Source organism: Prionailurus bengalensis, chromosome B1 (genome assembly GCF_016509475.1).
Source record: "Prionailurus bengalensis isolate Pbe53 chromosome B1, Fcat_Pben_1.1_paternal_pri, whole genome shotgun sequence".
Taxonomy (NCBI): domain Eukaryota; kingdom Metazoa; phylum Chordata; class Mammalia; order Carnivora; family Felidae; genus Prionailurus; species Prionailurus bengalensis.
The window spans coordinates 39320831-39342482 of record NC_057344.1 but is presented as its reverse complement, the minus strand read 5'-3'; the positions used below and the strand labels follow the sequence as shown (position 1 = coordinate 39342482).

At 40.7% G+C, this 21652-nt stretch overlaps 1 protein-coding gene across 3 annotated transcripts in view; it reads right to left on the bottom strand.

The window, feature by feature from the left end:
* The window catches only part of SH2D4A (SH2 domain containing 4A), a 62550-nt gene that overhangs the window by 24834 nt on the left and 16064 nt on the right, over positions 1-21652 (bottom strand). For 2 of the 3 annotated variants that reach the window (XM_043562645.1, XM_043562653.1), the window contains exons 3-5: positions 20756-20915; positions 19198-19369; positions 2818-2898 (exon numbers count right to left, since the gene is read on the bottom strand). In XM_043562645.1, the coding sequence (XP_043418580.1) occupies positions 2818-2898; positions 19198-19369; positions 20756-20915 (413 nt within the window). The remainder of the gene's footprint in view (positions 1-2817; positions 2899-19197; positions 19370-20755; positions 20916-21652) is intronic. The other variant, XM_043562662.1, reaches the window with a different exon arrangement.

The following is a 21652-nucleotide window of genomic DNA, read 5'->3' as shown; positions in this document are numbered from 1 at the left end:
TAAAAAGTACTTTGTTTATTTGGGAACTGCCTCCTGAGTGCCTACAAGAAAACTGAATTTAGCACTTGGTCAACTAAATAAGAGCCTTGGTCACCTAAATAATGAAATAAGCTGAGAGGGTCAGAAAAGACAGATCATGCTTTGTTCTCCAGCACAAAAATGATAGTTTTTTTTTTTTTCTTTTGTTTTTCTCTATAGAAAGATAAAGGCTTTCTGTTAAGTTATTTCACCCCAACTAAAATATAAACCTTGATGTCACGGAACTTGTTTTCAATCACTGTGGGAAGTCATAAATCACAGTTAATATAGGTGATAATTCATACACTATATTCCACTTCAGATGTAACTCCTTCCTTCCTTCCTTCCTCCCTTCCTCCCTCCCTCCCTCCCTCCCTTTCTTTCTTTCTTTCTTTCTTTCTTTCTTTCTTTCTTTCTTTCTTTCTTTCTTTCTTTCTTTCGAGAGTGTGTCTGTGCAAGCAAACAGGAGCGGGACAGGGGGAGAGAAAGAATCCTAAGCAGGTTCCACACTGTCAGTGCGGAGGCCCATATGGGGCTTGATCCCAGAAACGGTGAGATCACGACCTGAGCAAAATTGAGTCAGATGCTTAATTGATTGAGTCAACCAGGCACCCCAAGATGTAACAAAACTTTTGTGTATTTATTATTTTCACTTTTTTTCTTACTTTCATTTCCTGCCTAGAGCTAAGCCTCTGCAGTTTGCCAATATTATAAAAACTAAAACAAACAGACAAAAAGCAGCTTCTGGTGTTTTAAATGACTGTTAGGGGTGCCTAACAGTTACAAGTTGATCCTTACTTCCTATTTCATCTATTTAGAAAACCAAGCCAAACTATCATTTCCTTTTTAGAAGTGTTTGCTGGAAACATGTAGGCCCAGGATGGGGATGGTGAGCCAAGCATGGGAAAATCAAGATAGAGGCTGAGGAGTGAAGGAACAGCAGGGCTGAGGCTGAACACTGGTCCATATGCCCACGGGCTGAGGTTTAAACATGAGGACAGGCAGTTTGATGTCAAAACGTCTCCCACAGAAAGTCTCTCATCCCAGCCTGTTAATGGAAATACTCTCCACAAGTTTCCTCAGAGAGCCTCTCCATTGCCTTTAAAGTGGGAAGGCTCTGTTTTATTACCTTTGTTCTACAGAGAAGCTTGGTAAGTGATCTTTCTGCTCATTCACTCTCTTGAATTCCCATGTAATTTCTTAAGTTAGAGAGGGGATGTATCGGCCTATGGCTCTAGGTGTTCTCCTGAGAGGGTGTGAAAACGAATAACTTACATCTTAAAATGTTTGAGAACCACTGATCTAGTCCATTTCCCTTATTTTGGAGACAAGATATTTCAGGCCCAGTCTAAACACTGATGTACCTTAGACCTCAGACCACTTCTCTTTTCCATCTAAACTCACTCTCTAGATGATCTCATCTTTCATCGTGGCTTGAAATAACACCAAGATACCAAATTCCTTACAAGGGTCTACATGATTTCTCAGCACTGATCTCTTTGACCATGTCAAGCGAGCTCTTGCCTTTGTGCTTTTATACTTGCTGTTCCCTCTGCTGGGAACATACTTTACGCCAGTCATCCACATGGCCCCTTCCCTCATTCCTTCAGGTATCCACCAATAGCACCTTTACAGAGTAGCCTTCTCTGACCACCTCTATAAAAAACCAATTCCCACCCTCCCAGCCTTCCTCAGCTCCCTTATCCTGCATCATTTTCCCCCATAGAACTTATGACCATCTGACTTCATAGATGTGTTTGTTGTCTGTCTCCACATCCAGAATATAAGCTTCCTGAGGGTAGGGATTTTATCTATTTTTTCACTGTGTTTCCAAAGCCTGTAACAGTGCCTACCACAGAGGAGAAACTCAGCAGAAATTGGTTGAATAAATACACAGACCCTTTGTCTTTCTCGCTATCATTTGAAATGAAGCAATGTAATCTGGGTAGTGCAACTGAAATTTTCCTTTAGATGCTCTAGAATGGCCTATATTATATCAGCAGTATGCACACCAGGACTATACCACAAAAGTTCATGGCTTCTTGAAGTCTCCACAGGAGCTATCTCAGTTCATGCATGTCCCTGCAGACCAGTCAGGGAATTGACCTCTACTAGAGATCTACTAGATCTGCTAGAGTCTACTGGAATGTGGGCCTTCACCATGACCCCATCTCAGGCCTGTGGTCACTCAGAACCTTCTCTTTACAGCCTCCTATCTTATGCTATGTTTTCAAACTTACTGCGGGTCAAATCCTACCATGGTTTCCAACTGCCAGCCTATGCCCCATTTATTGTGAAGAATGTATGATACAATGACAATCTAGCATGATGGAGGAAACAGGCTTGGCCTGTAGGAAGAATCCCACGTCTGGGTAGATGTGTGAGAGGTCTGCGTGCCCAAAGGAGCTCCTGGCACACTGGGCATGGGCGGCACAAGAGGCTGCTCATCCTGAAGGGACAGGTTCACAGAACCAATGAACACATTAGGAACTTAATCTGAATTCACTATTTCTGCCAAGTTAAATGCTTCATTTATCGCTCTCTGGTGTTGTCTCTGTTTTAGGTCTTCCATGAGGAGTTTAGCAGATATTTCTTGGCATCTGTTCTTTCCATGATACTCAAGACTTTTCCAACCTCCAGATAAACAGGTAAAGATGAATAGCTATGCTCACAAGCTTTTTAAGACAGATTTCACTTTTGCTGCTTTCATTTCTGCATGAGACTAATATATCCATTTGTGAAACATTAGTGGACATGGCTATGCATTTAGCCCCCTGAAGACAGAATGTAAGTCTTTACCTGGTGAAATCCATATGCCTTCATACGATTGATAGAATCTGCCAACATTTGTTGAATATTTCTTGAGGAACTGGAGAATGACTAAAAATTAAATGAAACATGTTTTTATACCATTTAGAACTACAGTGCAGTTTCAGTAGATAATCTGTTAATGCTTCCTTTGTTTCAATGTTCCCTAACCTGCCCCACTCCCATAGATGTATGTACCAAAGCTTTCCACCACCAAAGTCCCTGAGTCCATAATGACTGAGGCAGTAGGTACGGGAGACCTCAGCCTCCCTACTCAGTAGGGGATTATTGCTCAAGACCCTGGAGCTGGTGTTTTGGTCATGACAAGTGGGTTTCTCTTTTTTGTTCCCAGCTGGCCCCAGGGCCCCAGAATGACTTCTAGACATCACCATTACTCCTTAATTTAAGTAATCTTCTTCTCTTAATCCCTGCTTTATGTCATCCCCTGTTTTAGTTCAGACCAGAGAAATGCTTCGTCTCTGCCATTTAACTGCATATGCCTTGCTCCCTGTATAGGACTGGAGGCATGACTAGAATATCAGTTTGGTGCTTGGGAGCCCTGCCCACTTTCTCTGTCTGATCACTCTCCTCCCCTCCCCACCTCTCCCACCCCTGTTACCCAGCCCAGTATCTGGCTTTATGCTGCTCTGGATGGATATCCCAAGAGGCAACTCCTGCCAATGGGGTTCCCAGATCCATTGCCCAGATTCCCTAGTGTCACTCCTGCCTGCCACATGCCAACTGCTCTGGCATTGTGACTGAGCTGGCATATCACACGGAGTGTCTCTTAAGGCCAGGTCAGTTACACAGGCCCCTGTCCCCCTGTCCCTGGCCTGATGCAGAGTCTGGGCCAAGTCCCAGTATGAAAAGTCACATGAGCCTCTCACAACCCATATCACCATGATTTATGTGCCCTGTGCCTGAGGACTCACTCCTGAATTTTGGTATCGATCAGAAATTGTCAGTAAATTTTCAGAAAAAGGTTGGTACTGAGATTCAGTGTGGAGCACAAGATATTTTAGGGTCATTACCATGTCATGTAACAAACCAGTGTGACTACCTCAGTTTTATCCCTTATCTCACAGTAGCTACATTGCTTTTCCCAGCTGCCCTAGAAGTTAGGTGTGCCCATGAGAATAAGTTATTTCCAATTTGTGATACCTGGTATTTGCCACTCCTATTCAAGCCCTTAAAACCTCCTTCACGCATTCCTTTCCACTTCCCACTTCCCCCTTCCTTTGGGCTGAAATGGTGATCACAGTCATACTACTACACCTTCAGTCCCTGAGTGACTCTGTGGACCTGGGCCTCCTGAACCAGAACCATTCTTTGAAGTTCTAAGCGAGAAAGATGAACTCCTGTTGTGTTTTGCCTATTGCTTTGTTGGTCTATTTGTTATAAACGTATAGTCTATTTTAGTTAATAAAATTGGCCATGGCAATTGGTAGTGGCACTCTTCAAGCCCTCTGTTGAGATTTTTTACTAGTCATGGAGAGTGCTATTAATGCTAATTCCACTGAAGGCTACTAGTCATTAAAGGCGCATTATGACCAGGCACTGTGTTAGTAACTTAGTAAGTATTATTTTTATTCCTCAAACACCTATGATGTATGGGCAACACAATACCCAACTATCAGAGGAAGAAACTGAATCTCAGGGGAGTTGTACAGCTTTCTGGCATCATACAGCTGGGTAGTGCCAGAGTTTATACTTTTCCCACTATGTCAACATTGCAATGATAGGAAATGAGTTGTAGGTCAAAAGGTTTCTTTATGCTTATTACTTGGCGAAATAATGACTCCTATAGGTTTCACAATTGCTACCTACCATATTCTATCTCATTTTTATTTTAATATTATAAAAGGATACATAACTGCTCTGGATCTAAAACAGAATAGTACAGTAGCCAGTTCCCTATCTGTGAACAGGTTAGAACTGTTCCAACAGATTTTATACATGTCTGTTCAAAAGTCCAACATGACTTTGAAGAACTTGAATTTGTAGTCTCTGAATAAATTTATTTATTTATTCCTTATTCCACCATAAGGAATGTGAGCTTTAAAAACAGGCCCACTCTCCCTTTATTTAATGATATAAGATCTGTGGGACATCATTTTGCAAAAAGGATCAGTTTCTTCTATGTTGAAAATTAGGAGGGGGGCACCTGGGTAGCTCAGTCAGTAAAGCATCCAACTTTGGCTCAGGTCATGATCTCATGTTTTGTGGGTTTGAGCCCTGTGTCAGGCTATGCATTGACAGTGCGGAGCCTGCTTGGGATTCTCTCTCTGTCCTTCTCCCACTCGGGCTCTCTCTCTCTCTTTCAAAATAAATAAATAAATTGAAGAAAAAAACTTTAAAGAAAAAGAAAATTAAGAGACTGGTAACCACCCTCCCTTGTCTGCTCAAGCACTGTACTCAGGTTCTAGCTACGGAACCAGCCACTAGTCTGTGGCAGGACCTGGACCTAAGCAGCCAGCAGAGCTTTGGACTGGGGATTTGTCACCAGCACTCATCCACCCTCAGCCTTTAAGCTTGCAGACTCTCAGTTGTTTCCTGAATTAGCTTCAGGCTAACAGGACTTGGACAGGTCTCTTCTAACATATATTCTACTTTGTCAAACCTTTTTCCCCCATCACTTGCCAATTACTATCATCTGCATGGCACTTGAAGCACACTGTGTGAGTTATTCTTTGTCCCTTAGAATTATTTGTCAATTGAATGATTCATCTTATACACACATACAGCATTGTTTCCTTACCACTTGCTTTTTTTATTATCTTTTTTCCTATATTATCTATCTACCACCAAGGGCAGACCACCCCAAGATGGACTACATTGGCATGAAGGTAATTTTGAGTTAAAAGCAATCAAAACCCAGCAGATTCAGGAAAAGCTCGTTACCTTCCCACCTCAACTACTTAAAAGAATTTAGATAGAGGTCTTGCTCTAGGAAGAGAGCTGTCACTAGAGATAACTCCATGACACTATGAACTAGGTATAGCAGAGAGAGAGGAATCTAGCAGAGCCTGTTTGATCAATGTCCTCTGTGTCTCATTCTTTCTGAGTGGCCCAGAAAACATTTGTTTTTACCAAACATTTACTCTTTTTTATCATCCTGTGAATTGCAGGAAGTCCCAGACCCCTAGAGCCCCTTTCTCCTTAGTTCAGAATGATATATACACCACATTTTGCTTGACTGTCTTCAGAATTTCCACATCTGTGTGGGTTTCTCATACATAGGAAATTAAATTTGATTTTCTCCTGTTAGTCTGTCTCATGTCACTCTGATTCTTATTCTGGCCAGAAGGACCTCGAAGGGCAGAGGAAATCCTTCCCCGACACCAGCATTTCAACATTCTCACTGCTTTTGCACTTATCAGAAATGATGGGGTTATTAATACTCTTAAGATAATTCAAAATTGGGAGCACCTGGGTGGCTCAGTCGGCTGAGCATCCAACTTCAGCTCAGGCCATGATCTCACAGTTCCTGAGTTCGAGCCTCATGTCAGGCTTTGTGCTGACAGCTTGGAGCATGGAGCCTGCTTCAGATTCTGTGTCTCCCTCTCTCTCTCTGCCCTCCCCACTCATGGTCTGTCTCTCTCTCTGTCTCCCAAAAATGAATAAATGTTAAAAAAAAAAACAAAAAAAGATAATTCAAAACTAAGCACAGACAAATGAGCCAGACAATGAAATGGACCGGAACTGAAGGGATAATGTGACCATCAGCACCATCTGCTGGTGCCATCAGATTTGACATCCTTTCTTTGTCACAAGTTTTAGGTTCTGTTTTCAGTATACCAAAGCTCTGAGTTGGTTCTTGAGTAGAGGAGTCAGAGCATAAATAATTTCAATTAGTTTAACAACCACCCAGTTAATAACTACCTGATACTTCTACTGAAGTACTTCTATATGTCTAAAATATATGGTAAACTCTAAAAACTCTTCACATATACCAAGAACCACATAAAAAAATTCTAGTTTTCAAGGTGAACCAAGATTTGCCATTATTCCAAAGTGCTAAAATAATATGAAGAACTAATGAGGACTTGTATAGAATGGGTTCATTCAGATACACTTACCCATTCTACAAATCCATGAAATACAAGTTCAGTATAGTAGACTGAAAACAGTATGATCCAAGGAGATTTCCTTTATTAAAAAACAACCAGATTATTGGTTCAAAAGTGACTATTTATGATGTTAATACCAGATGGAGACAATCTCAGGAATGCTGTTGCCACTCAACATTCCCAGAGTGAAGATGAAGAGGCTTCTTGGAGAAGGTACCATGCCCCCTCTGAAGCTTCCATATGATGCTATGTTCCAGGGAATATACTTTTTAATTATTCCTATTATTAGAAAGACAGGAAAACTACCCATACCTGCATAATTTTTGCTTTCAAAGCACTTTCAAGTCCGATACATCATTTGACCTTCATTATCAATCCTATAAGAGAATCAAAGCAGGTACTGTCCCTTTACAAAAGAGGTAAGGTGACATGTTAATAGGTAGGAAATCAGAGATTGAAACCATGTCCTCTCAATGTCTACAGCTCAGTCTTTCCACGGGGTGTCCCAGAGAGAATGTGTGCTTGTTCTCATGCATACAAGCCACAGCACCCACTTCCTATTTGCTACATTACAGAGGCTTCTGCAGCTGCTGAAACTCTATGGGCACAGTTAAAGCAATCTTACCTGCTTCATATCCCCTTTATTTAAAAATAAAAACTGCCACAGAATATGACTCCACAAAATAAAGTGAAAACTTGAAAGCCAATGGCATCAGAAGGTAGTAGACTTCCTGCAGACACTGAGTCAGAATGGTCCCTTCTAGTCAGTGCAGGCCCAACCAGATCTGGGAGTGGAGAGCATCTGTATTGACCAAAGAGTAGTGTGTGTGTGTGTGTGTGTGTGTGTGTGTGTGTGTGTGTGTGTTGTGTATACAAATTGCTGTTAAATTTAGAAGTATGGCAATTCATATCTATATAAGCAACTGGATTATCAAAAGATACTGTAGCAACATCTGTATTACATGATTACAAATCATATTTCCCTCAGAGACTATGTGTCCCATGAGAATTATTCTAATTATATTCACTTTTAAAACTGATTTGAGGGGTGCCTGGGTAGCTCAGTCAGTTGTACGACCTACTCTTGATTTTGGCTCAGGTCATGATCTCATAGTTCATGAGATCAAGTTCCACATCAGGCTCCATGCTGACAGTATGGAGCCTGCTTGGGATTCTCTCTCTCTCCCTCTCTCTCTGCCCCTCCCAAACTCATGCATATATGCACATGTCCTCTCTCTCTCTCTCTCTCAAAATAAATAAATAAACATTTAAAAAAGCTGATTTGAAAAACAGTTCGTTCTGTCTTTTAACTTAATACTCACTCTGTTTAAAAGTATGGCTATGCAATTTATTAACTGCAAATAAACCAGAAAACTCCAATAAACATAAGATTTTTAGCATTTAATTTTTATGGTAAAGATTAAAATGATGAATTAACAGGCTAAAACCAAGAGTTTCCTTTTGAAAAATAATTACTAGATTAAGTGTTTAGCCATCCTGTTCTTACACCTCTTAAATCCATGGTATTCCTTAATGGATAAAAGGTCAGAATAATGAAGGCAAAGACTATGTCAGCTTAATTCACTGATAGCTGAGCCCTCAGCAAACAGAACAGTGACTGGCACTTAGTAGGGTTCAATAAATATTTGGTGCATGAATGAACGTACCATAAATTCATGAAGCACTTAATCATTATCAAATATTTAGTCTAGTTTTAATATTAATCAAGAGAGACAATTAAAATTCTCTGAAAATTGATGGCCCATAACTCACCCATTTTGCGAACCAGGTCATTGGAATAATCATATCATGGTATTTCCAGCCATTTTAAATAAAATTTCCCAACGATGACTATAATATTAAACATTTGAGCATACTGGGATTTAGCTTTTTCCTTCTAAAATAATGAGAGAGGCAGAATAATGAAATTGCTTTCATAAAGTTATGAAGGAGAATAATATGGGGTAGAGATATCTTTCAAAGTCCAACTAAACTAACAAGATGAAAAACGGGACAATCAATTTTACTGTTGAAAATATGGTACATGGTCCCTGTGGAATGATTTTACTGAAACATGAATTAGGACAACAGAGACCCTAGAGAGTCTTTCCTTACTTTGCTAACAATGTTCCTAGTAAAATCTATGCACACGGACTACTAGATAGCCTGACTTAAAAGTACAGCAGACTCTAATATTGTGTGTAATTTTATGGAACATCTTTAAATAATATATTGTCTAAGTTTATTTTGTCCATATTAGAGCACTGAACTGTATACTGAATGAACATCTGTCCACTTTCATTGTACCTTCCCCCTATAACCCCTCACAGCGATGTGCAAATAGGAGAACTGGCAGGGACATCGTCGGAAAATGTAATAATGCAGAACCAATAGGGGTTGTTAGGGCAAAGCATTTCAGATATGAAAGACTTTCAAAGGCTGCCCTTACATTTTCACTAGGGACACACCTGATATATGTTCCATGAAAAACAAAATGAAGACAAGCAAGGGAAATAAACTAATTATTAAATATAAAGTATAAGGATAAAATAATAAAAGATTGTTAAGAGAGAAAAGAGTCTTAAAAACATGATTGATATGGGAAGTCTTGACATAAGGGAATATAGGAACCTAACTATAATATTTATATCATACATAATACTATACAAAACACTTCAATATATATTGCCTCATTTCTCATATCCAACCCAGTGATAGGCTATATCTGCCATTTTTAAAATTTTTTTTATTTTTTAAAGTTTAATTATTTTGAGAGAACATGCATGCAAGCGGGGGAGGGGCAGAGAGAGAGAGAGGGAGAGAGAGAGAATCTCAAGCAGGCTTCTCGCTGTCAGCGCAGAGCATGATGCTGGGCTCAACATGGGGCTCAATCTTATGAACCATGAGATCATGACCTGAGCAGAAATCAAGAGCTGGTTGGTTGACTGAGTACCCCAATGCCCTATAACATACTGTTTTTAAAAGCATAACAGTTTAAATGGCTTCTAAGGCCCTAGGATTTTGTAATTCTATCTTCTATAAAATTTTATTCTATAGTCTACCATGAAATTCTACTACGTTACATGGAAACCACTTGGGTAATTATATAACTTTCTGATTATGGCTCCACTCTTGAATTAATAAAATGAGCACAACAAACCCCTTGTCTGTTTTTGCCTAGCATACCCAATACTTTGTCTCTCACAAAAATAATATTGCTTCCTGCATGCATACTAGAAGAGAATATACATCAAGGGAAACAGTTACTAGTTTGGGATTATCCATCTTTTTTCTTCACACCTGTTAAAAAGAAAACCATGGGCCCAAAATGGCATTGCTTAGCTTGAGACCCAAGTCAGTAAACCAAGACTTACTACCTAACATAACTGCAGTTTCACACCCCCAAAAGGTAACCTTAAGCAGTCAGAATGGGAATTTCCTGGTCAGCTCTAGGAATTTTACTGACAGAGCACTCTGTTCCCCTTAGAAGGGTGAGCTTGTCTAAAACAATGGATTCTTTGCTAATAGTTTCCTTTTTCCATTCCCTTTCTACCTTCAAAAACTTTCCTTTTCCAAAACCCTTTAGAGCTCCCTTCTACTTGCTGGATAGGATGTTGCCCAATTCATGAACCAATTAATAAAGTCAGTTGGGTCTTTAAAATTTGCTCAATTAGGGGCACCTGGGTGGCTCACTTGGTTAAGTGTTCAACTTTGGCTCAGGTCTGATCTCAAAGTTCATGAGTTGGAGCCTTGCCTCAGGCTCTGTGCTGACAGTTAGGAGCCTAGAGCCCGCTTCAGATTCTGTGTCTCCCTCTCTCTCTGTCCCTCTCCTGCTCACTCGCACACTCTCTCTCAAAAATAAACATTAAAAATTTTTATCTTAATTTACTCAGTTTTTTGTTACTTAACACATTCATTTCAATCCTCAAAATTCTAGCTTGCATTTCAGGAACACATTTTCCCATTCTATTTACATTGAGGTTCCTTATTATAAGTGTGAGCCCAACTCCCATTTAGGGATTGGCAATATGCCTGTCTGCATACAAGAGCCAGGCAATGCCATAATGGTTCCCAAGCCCAGGCACAGGGCATCTACTCTGGGGTAGGGTGCAGACTTCTCCACCCCGCCTACTCACCAAGCTTTAGTACGTCCCCGATTAAATCACCTAAGAAAAACTGTGATCTAGTACTACTGTTCACCCTTTACAAAACGCACAAGCCACATATAACCAAAACTTGGTTGCTCTATAAGTAGCACTTAGAGATGAATAAAGGTCCAAAAAAAAAAAAAAACAACAACAATTCAGCATATTCTTTTCTATTCTTTAAAGAAGTGGTCTTGATCTTAGTATCTTGCTTCTGAATCTCTCCTTTATCAAGGCAAACAACCAAATTCCGGTTTTAGACAACTGCTGGTTTCTGAGAGCAAGTTTACCTTTGGATTGGAAGTGATGTATGGAAGAAGGAAAACCTAAGTGGAAGTCTTTCATTATGTCTGAAAATAGTTTTACAGGTTGTTCCTTCATTGCTATCTGCTAATGGGAACACAAAGCTAGGAGTTAGAATAACACTTAAAAATATAACCACCACGGCTTCAATGTCAAATTAACAATCAAAGTGTACATTTTAGTAGCATGTTTTTTTGCCAGATCTTACAGTAAAATGACAGACATAAAAACAGATATCAGAGTCTTGGGACAGTGTGCACGCACATGTGCATATGTGCAAAGTAGGGGTAGAGAGGCAAGAGGTGTTATCTCTAACTCTGTTTCTTTAAAGATATGAAGAGGAAAAATCTTGCTCAAGGCTTTTTTTTTTTTTTTTTTTTTTTTTTTTTTTGGAATGCTTTGAATCCCAGATGTTTGTGTTCTAATGTTTTAATCTTTTGTTTTGCAGTAGGGTCTACTCTGAAGGCCATTTCTACAAAAATAACAAATGAGATAAAATCTACAAGTGAGCAGATATAGTTTCATTCAAGGTCCCTCTTGGGGGCAAGGACAGTCAGTCTAGTGATTAATGAATGAGTTCCCCAGCCCCTACAAATTACATATAAACAGAGAAACACCAAGGGGCTTATCTTTGAATTAGCATATTCTGCCACTCTCCTAACCACACTCACAACTGTTTTGTAGTCTCCCAAATTCTCTTGCACAGAGTGGGGAAAACACTGGCTGTCCACATCCAGGATCCCTAAGAATTTCCACTTAGCTGCGGAGTACTCCAGTTCTCACCTAAACTCCCCAGGGAGAGGGAGCCTCACACAGTGCATTATCTGTCATTTTCTCTGGCTCCTATTAACTCCCAGTCAGACTTGTCTTTGCATGGGAATGGCATCTGCTTCCCCACCTGCATATCTCAAAACCTGGCTGGGTGACAGCTAAATGCTGATATGTATCATCACCTCTAGTTCAGCGACAGGCACCCAGTAACACAGTGTTCACTGTGATCCACTGAGAACCACAACACTCTCACTAAATACTAAGCAGAACATTATTTCTGAGTTTCCCAAGCACTAGCACCACTGCCAAAAATAGGAACAGGGTAGGTATTTTGTAGAGGGCAATAGCTTTTCAGAAAAAGAACCATACATTCAACTCTAATCCAGGCATTACTTCAGCCTCCTCTGCAGAATACACAAACCACTGAGGCTCCTGTGGCCTCCAACTCTTCATCTGAAAAATGAAAAGGACCAAGGCTGGGTCTGCGGTAAAACAGCATCTTATAACTGAAGGATTTCAGGGGACAATTCTTGCTGCTTCCATCAGATGGTATTGGGCAAACATCCTCATGTTGATAAATTTTCTCAGCTTCTGTTGTAAAGAAACTGTGTTGCTAATTTAATCCCTACTTTAGAGGGGGCCTTGATTCCTTATAGGATTCTGTCCCAAGTCGCAGAGCTGCCTCTGAAGACTGAAGCCTCCATTCCCAGACTAGAGGTCTCCTGCGTCAGCAGTATGGTTTCACAGTAACTGGTACTGAATCGGGCAGTCTTACTTCTGGCCATTTGTTAAAATGAAAATTTTAAATCAACATAAGTATATTCTTTTAAAATTTTTTCATGACTATTTGAGTGTGTAGAAAATTGCTCTGAGACTGGACTCCAAGTTTTCTAAACTCTGAAGTGGGGGTCAAACAACTATTGTTAAACTGCCCCCCCGCCAGACTTGCTTCTCATGACTCTAAGGGTGAAACAAATTCTTCACCCTTAGAATTGGGGCAAATCTTTCATGATTCTACAAGAGAGCTCCTTGGATGACTCCATCTGCTAATGAATATATAAAATAAATCATTGTTGGGGCACCTGGGTGTCTCAGTCAGTTGAGCATCTGACTCAGGTCATGATCCCAGGGTCATAGGATCAAGCCCTACATTAGGCTCTGCACCGAGCATGAAGCCTGTTTAAGATTCTCTCTCTCTCTCTCTCTCTCTCTCCTTCTGCCCCTCACATGCACTCTCTTTCAAATAAAAAAATAAATAAAATAAATTTTTAAAAATAATTTAAAAATAAAGTAAATCGTTGTTATATTGGTATAAAACGATCGAAATGCAGACCTATACATTGGGCTGTTTAGTGTTCTGGTCCCATGGAGGGAAGGGTACAACTCTCTACATGTCTCTACATTTCACAATCTCTTCTACATTGTGAGAAGATTAGCTATTTCCCAGGAGGGCCAAAAGATAAGAGTTTTGAGTCTCAGGCAGAGGGCTGTGGAGAAAAGCTCAGAATAGGATTGCCAATTGACTGAGAAGGATAAAACTTGTACCTCAATTCCAGAAATGAGACTGGATTAGCCTCAGCCTTGTACTACTGGGCTTGAACCTCACATCTTTGCCTAAATTCTGCTTGAATCTGAAAGTCCAGACCCCATGGTGAGGCTCATCCATTAAAACTGTATGGAAACCATCCTTAACATCTGTAGTGATACAAAAAATATTCTATTTCAGGTCATGCCTACAGGTGTTGTTTAGGACCATGAATGTTTAGAGGTGGAAGAACTTATGAGGAATCATCTCACCAAACATTCCATCTCCACAAGCTAACTCCTATGGCCAACAGTCTAAATAAACATGTAAGGGATTCTTCCTAAAGCTTCCAGATAAGAACCCATGTCAGCCAAAACCTTGACTTCTGCCTTTTGAGACCCTCAACAAAGGACCTAACCAAGCCATGTTGGAATTCTGACCACAAGAGCTGTCATATAACAAACAGGTATTATTTTAAGCCATTTGGTTTACAGTAATTTACTATGGCAGCAATAGAAAATGAACACAAAAAAAGCCTGATTCCTCTTCCATAATATGGCCTATCAGCACCTCAAATGCACCTTCCAAGTCCCAGCCAAAGTACTTTATCCCAATCAGGCTGCCCTCCTCCCTGTATCCCCACAAATGATGCTTTCCATTTTCTCACCACAGACATTCTGCATATCCCCATAACATCAGGCCTACCCCCATCTCTGCCTTCTACAAACCAGTCAAGCCCTGACCTTCTACCCAGCTGGAACTTGATTATGTCCTTCCTTAGTACTAAGTGCTTCTAATCTTTCCTCTAATTCCTGAAGGATGAAGACCTTGTCCTGTGCCTCCTTTGTGGCTCCATAATATCCATCAGTACATGTATTGGACCCTTGGTAAGTATTCGTTAAGAAAAACACTGATTAAATCAATCCAGCCAAATCATGCAAGGTCTTCACCCATGCAGCCTGCACAAAGGACACTCTTACAGCAGGGGCAAGGTTTAGAGTATGTCTAGTTCAAACAACCCCTTGGATTTGTACTGGGATTTGAAAATTTTCAAGAATTCCCAATTATTTCATGTAATTTTCACACACAAAAAAACATGAGATAAACAAGGCAGGTTATTTTTAATCCCCAGTTTTTATAGTTGAGAAAACAGAGGCTCCAAAAGATTGGGAGATTTGCCTAGCCAGCAAATTTGCCTAGTGATAAACCCTACCCCACAGACTCGATGTTGTCACAGTGTAGGGCAGAGATGCCACTCTGAAAATCTGAGAAACAGCTGAGAGAGAAGCAAGCATGTAGAGAATTGAGCTCTGGAAAACACCACTGCCATCAATTAGACTGTCGCAGGGTTTCCGGGCAGTTTGATTTAATTGTGTTTGTTTCTCTACTACTTCCTCAGTCCTTCCTCTTCCTCTTTCTCCATGTTTTCTTATAGAAAAAGATTTTCTGTTTAATTTTAAAGCTGACAACATGTGGGTCTAAACCATTCCTGCTTTAGGGGAAAAACACCAAAAACTCTAATCCCAACAGCATGATCATTACGATGACACAGATGTGGATACCTTCCCTGGGGCATGATGGGATAGCTGGAGCTCTAGCCCTGAGTTAGAGGACCTGGTTTATGGCCCCAGCCCTACCTCTAATCAGGCTTTGTGTAGACCACTGCCCTCGGTTCATCCACTCAGAGAAGAACCTGTTTCATACCTACGTTTGTTGTGAGGATGGAGTGAAATAGCGAATCTAAGTCTTTTGACGGCTGTACAAGCTGCACACATTTTAAACGTCAGATTCCTCACCTCAACCACTAACACCCTAATTACTAGTACTAAGGAAAATCTGCCTGTTTTGCCAAAGACTATCCTAGGCAACCAGCGATGATGTTAGGATGCACTATTTTCTTCCATTGAAACTGGCTGTGGCATTTGTGTAGACTGATTTCATCTTATTCAAAATATTACTGGGTAAACAGGGAGGATAATGAAGGAATGAGTGTGGAATTTAGCCCAATTCCTACAGAGGACTTGGGTCCCTGATGACATGTTCACCTTGACCCTTTCATAAGATAATCAAAGCAGAGTTGAAAAACTCTGGCTGATACAAATGCAGAAATACAGTCTAATTAATCTAATGCCTCAGTACAAATGTAAGGGGTCACTATTTTTTTTTTCAACGTTTATTTATTTTTGGGACAGAGAGAGACAGAGCATGAATGGGGGAGGGGCAGAGAGAGAGGGAGACACAGAATCGGAAACAGGCTCCAGGCTCTGAGCCGTCAGCCCAGAGCCTGATGCGGGGCTCGAACTCCCGGACCGCGAGATCGTGACCTGGCTGAAGTCAGACACTTAACCGACTGTGCCACCCAGGCGCCCCAATGTAAGGGGTCACTATTAACCAAAAGAACTACTTCCCGTAAGTATATGACTCTATACAAGAGCTTCTACAGTGCTGAATGCACATCAATATGTAGGTTGAATTTAACTTTCTCCCACTCTCCACAGCCCTCCAGAGAGTTTAGATAAGACCAGTAAGAGGTGCTTTCAGATTAGGTCCGGAGTTCTCTGATGATGAGATGTCCCATGGAAATGTATTACAAATCTAACAAGGCCATTTTACTTTAGTAAATCTATAATTGGTTTTCCTTGAATACTGTTTATAATTCTAGAAGACTGACTGCTCTTTAAACCTGTCCATGATTATTCAGATAAGCTTCATGATCACTAACTTCAATAAAATTTGCTTGATAATTTTTCTTTTTATAATACATTTTAGGCTGTGTGTAGATGATGAAAGTTTACAGACATGGCAATATCCTTCTAGATATTATAGTTAAAATAAATTATGGATGAAATGTGGAAATCTTAACTGTGCAAACCTGAATTGCATTTTGGAAACATATTGGATGACTCCCAAAGCTCTAGCCTTGGTTTCCCACCAGAGTTCTTGTCTGAAGGAGCAGATCTGGGGAAGATGATGAATTCTGTTTTAAATACATTGTGATGAGGATTAAAGTAGATAAATAAAAACAAGAGCTTTCTGTGATTTAGGGGCAAACCACTTAATTTCTTTGAGCATTAGTCTCTTCATCTGTACAAAAGAAATAGTTGGATTGTCTACCTCACAGGAGTATTGTGAAATGAAATGACTACATGAGAGAAAGCTTTGCAAACTCCAAGTCAAATTATATATCCTTTATTATTATGTATAAAATCAACTTCTATCTATTGCTACTGCCTCAAGTGGCATGTGAAATCCTTGATATCTCTAAACTAGACTCTTCTTCTCTTTTGAAACCAGCTTCTCCTCCACATGTTCATGTTTATGCTGATAAAACCTCCGTCATCTCAGGCATCTGATCTTAGAAACTTGGGTTGTGTTAGAAAGCTTGCCCCTTCCCCACCTACTCAGATCCATAAATGAGCCCTTCAAAATATAAAATTTCAAAAATCTTTGACACTATTCAATTGTTCTTGAAAAAGGGGTCAAAACATAAAGTTGTCTCAGAGACCCTGTCCTGCCTGGCCTTGCTCACCCTGTCACTCAGTCATATGTTCTTCTGTGTCCCTTCTGCACTCCAGCCACACAGCCTTCTTTGGTTTCTCCAACCCCCCCCCCTCCCCCAGCTAGGAAGCCTTCATCCATGCTGTCCCTTAGCTGGAACCACCAGCCCCAGCCATCCTCAGTCATCATCTCCAGCTCCATGTCCTCTGCAAAGCCACCCTGCACTTCCTGCTACTGCTCAAGTTCTAGTGTAATGGGGGTGCACAGAAACATATCCTTTTCTTGGGATCACTTATTATCTTTTGAAAGGATGTGTTACATGAAGTCTCTCTGCTTCCTCAACTATAAAGTTCACTCAGCAGTTCATTCATTCAACTTCATTCTGAAGTTCAGCAGTGATTCTGTTCTTACTCCTATATTGTAAACTCAAGGCCTAGCTCATAATGGGTACTTTTTAAAAGAATGAGTAAATCAGTCAATCTTGAGATCTTCTCTCACTGTGTGTTTGTGTGTGTGTATGCATGTGTGTGTGTGTGTGTGTGTGTGTTACATATGTGTGTGTATAAAAATAACAGCCATGGTATTTATTTTAACTTCTATTTTAATCTTTTGTCCTACTTTTGAAAATGTTTTTTTCTAGGACAGTATTGTAATTCAATCACAAAGGTAAGCATGCTTACTTAATGCTCTTGAAGGAGGTTTTTTTTGTTGTTGCTATTGTTGTTCTTCATTTTAGGGGTGCTAGAAAGGGAATATGCTGTTTGGAGGTAGATTGGTATTAAATGTGAAGTGCAAAGCAGGCCTGGAAGAGCTTGAATGTTTCACTGTAGATGTGAGGAGAGGACCCATGGATGACCCTGGGATATAAACCCAATTTTAGAATTTTATACCCCTAAATATTTTGAGCCTCATATTTATAGGCGTTTTTAAAGTTTCTTCACCTTCCTCATATTAATAAGACAATCAAGCACAAGAGTTAAGGAATGACCTAGGGGTCCTGCAGACCTCTGTTTGAATCCCGGTTCAGTCTTATCAACTATGAGACCTCGGGCAGATTGAATAGCCATATCTAACCTCAGTTTCCTCACCTGTAAAATGGACAAATACAGAAACAGTTCCCAGATCATAATGTCATTCTGAGGATTAAGTGAGATGCTCAGCAGTGTGCTTTGCCACCATGTGGCACCCAGCAGAGGGGATCTGTCATGAGTGACAGCTCAAAGAGGTCAAGAACACACAAAACTAGTGTCCTAGAGCTGGGGACCTGATCAGAAGTCAAACAATTGTAGATCCCTTGTTAATTCTCAGTTTAATTAAATTCCTGGCAGAAGAAGGTACTTCATAATATCATTTTATTGTTCTTCCAAACTATAACCTAAGTAGCAAATGATGTCTGAGCTTTTTGAACCAACTGAGACACAAGAGAATTCAGAACAATTCTGATTATAAAATTCTGTTGAGGAAATAGCAGTCCCCACAGTCACAAGCAGAACCTGGGAAGCCAGGGAGGCACTGAGGTGTAGTCCTCAACCAAAAGGGGAAGACTTGATAGAGAATAATCTACATCACAAATGTGCCAGCGTTCTAGGACTGGAATCAGTCAGCCACAGCCTGTATGCCAGACCTGCCACTGTTAGGTAAGTAAGGTTTTACTGGAACAGAGCCACATCTATTATATTATGTACAGTTGTGACGGAGACCGTACGGTCCACAAGCCTCAAGTATCTACCATCTGGCCCTTCACACACAAAAAAGTTGCCAATCCCCGTTATAGAAGACATATAATAGGGAAAAAATAAACCCCCAAAATACCTTAAAATGCAAAATTTTATTCCTAGAGTTCCTTCTTCACAACTTCAGTCCATGAAAAAGGGGTGCTTTACCTTTGTTGTGAAATAGCAGGAGAGTCAAATTGAACATCAGGGCCTTCCAGTTGGGAGGGATTTTTCCCAGAAAAGTCTGAGAACCTGATGTTCAACTATATTCATCTCAGTGGCCCCAATATCTTTCACTTCCCTGGTTATGAAATTCTGCATGTTTACAGATATGAAAGACTCACTGGAATTTTCTCTTCTTCAAGGGGTGGTGCCAGTCTAGAGCCTTTCCCCAGCTCCTCCTCTTCCGCTGCTTTCTTACAGATATTCTGAGACTCCAGGGTATCTGGTGCTTGCAGATCATAGTACTGTGATCTCGTTTTCAAGCTATTGGCAAATTCTTTGGACTGAGTCTTTCTGAAGAGAAACAAATGTGGAATTATCAAAAACACTCTCCAACATGGATAGCTTTTCCAAAGCAGATGCCTACATTCAAATTATGTGAAAAACAGTAATAGATACCATTTACCGAGTGAATAGGCTGAGCCCTTTGCTAGTATTTTAAAGACATTAACTTAATCCTCATAACAGCCCTCAAGAAAGGGGTTGTTATCCTTGCTTAACTCAAAAAGCTCAAAATAATTATTTTATTTATCCAAGGCTACATAGTGGCACAGGCAGGATTTGAACCCAGGTCTGCCCAATTCCTGTTCAGAAGCCAAACTGCTAGAGCACACTGCCTTCCTCTGATAAGCAGCAAATAATTAGTTTATCTCTGCATGCTCATTTATACGTTAGTTACAGGAGCTGTGGGTAGCATCACCAGCCCTTGGGAACTGAACTGAGGTCCGTATGTCTGCTTCTATCTCATCAAGGGATAACAGGCTTCACAGAAGTCACCCTGGGCACCCTGCAGAGGGGATCAATCATCTGCCTCACTGCTACCACTCAAGTTACCTTCCTAGATCTCCAGCTGATCATGTCTCTTCCTGATTCAAAAACTGCCACCATCCACAGGATAAGGTCCAAAGTCCTAAATCTGGCTTTCAAAGCACTTTAGCACATGGCCCTGTCTCCTGCTATTTGCCTACATATACCCCAAACACTCAGAAGAACTCATCATCACCCAAAGAACCTTATATATTCAAGACTAAGGATCTTGATTATGCCCTCTGCCTGCAGTCTCCTTCCTGACATTCTGCACTGAAAAACTCTACTTATCTTTTAAGGTTCAATTCAGATTTCACCTCTTTTGTGGGTAGGAATCATAGGTCCAGTTAATGCTTTGTTAATAACTTACTTATAGCACATATCACAGCCTATATCAGCTGAAGTTAGTGGTGCACCTGTTTCTCCTCCTAGACTGGAAGCTCCTTGTTCATTTTTGAATCCCCACCACCTAGCACAGGCCCTAAAAGGCCTGCTTACTCAGCTACCTATATCTAAGCAATCTTGTTTGAAGTCCTGAAGCTTGAACTGTCACTGAATTTCTTATTTCTATTCCTGATGCTCAGCTGTGTCAGCCTTTGGTGCTCCAGCATGGGTCTAGTGAAGCCAGTGATTCCTGGGGAAACCACATCCAGATCAAACCCGGGGTGACAAGCAAGGAAATGAAACAGCTGATTTGATCACATTGTGGGAATAAAGGGAACCACCAAAAGTCTAAAGAAACTTGCCCGACAGATCTAAAGTTACTCTTGTGACTCTGCCCACCCCACTCTCCCTCCAGCTACTGTGAAGAAGAGGCATCTTTGCATGACTGTATAATCTGGCCAGCCTCTCACTGGTTTGTAGATCTCATACCTGAGCTCTTCTGCTTCCTGCTCTGCTTTCAGCTGGGCCCTCTCAGCAATAATTTCATTACAGAGAACATCGTAGGGTTTATCTAGATGGTGTTCACCCATCACCCAGACCCAGACTTCCTTATCGGCTCCCAGTTTCCAATGAACAGATTTGCCATTCTCTGCAAGTAAAACAAAATTTAGATTGGACAAATATCTTTAGTCATGGGTTATTATGTTTGCCATCATTAAAGTATTGCGTCTTCAGGAAAAAAGCTATTGGATGAGACAAAGTGCTTCCAATCCGCTCAGGAACCAGCAGCATTCCCAGGGAGCAATGGAGGTGGTAGCAGTGGGTGGCGGCTGTAGCAGAATATGGGAATATGGGAATATGGTTTTTGAATGTGCCCATTTAATAAGTAAAGAAGGTGATATGGGAAGAAGCCATGTATTATTTACATTACCTTCAGGGGAACAGAGCTAACATCAGATATCAGAACCTCTCAAGTCTGAGAGTCTCCTGGAACGCCAGAATGACACAGCTGCTCCAGGGTTTGGTATTTTCATTTTAGAATCAGTCTGGCTTTAATTGAACTCTTAGCCCTGCCACTTCCTAGCTGTGTGCATTGGACAAATTATTTAGTCTCTCTAAGCCTCAATTTCCTCATCTGCAAAATGGGGGTAGAAGCATCTAGGACACAGGATTGCTGTGGGGAGCAGGCAGGCTAGATATGCCATGTATTCCCCCTAGTGCCCAACACATAGCAGGAGTTCACAAGAGGTCAAGTGCTCTGGTCACCCTCCTATTGTTTATTTACGTGGCTGCTCAGAGATTCACACCAGCTTGTGAGAAGATAACACTACCGGTAGTGTGATACTTGGTGAAGCTACTTAAATAACACTTGTTTACAATGGGTCG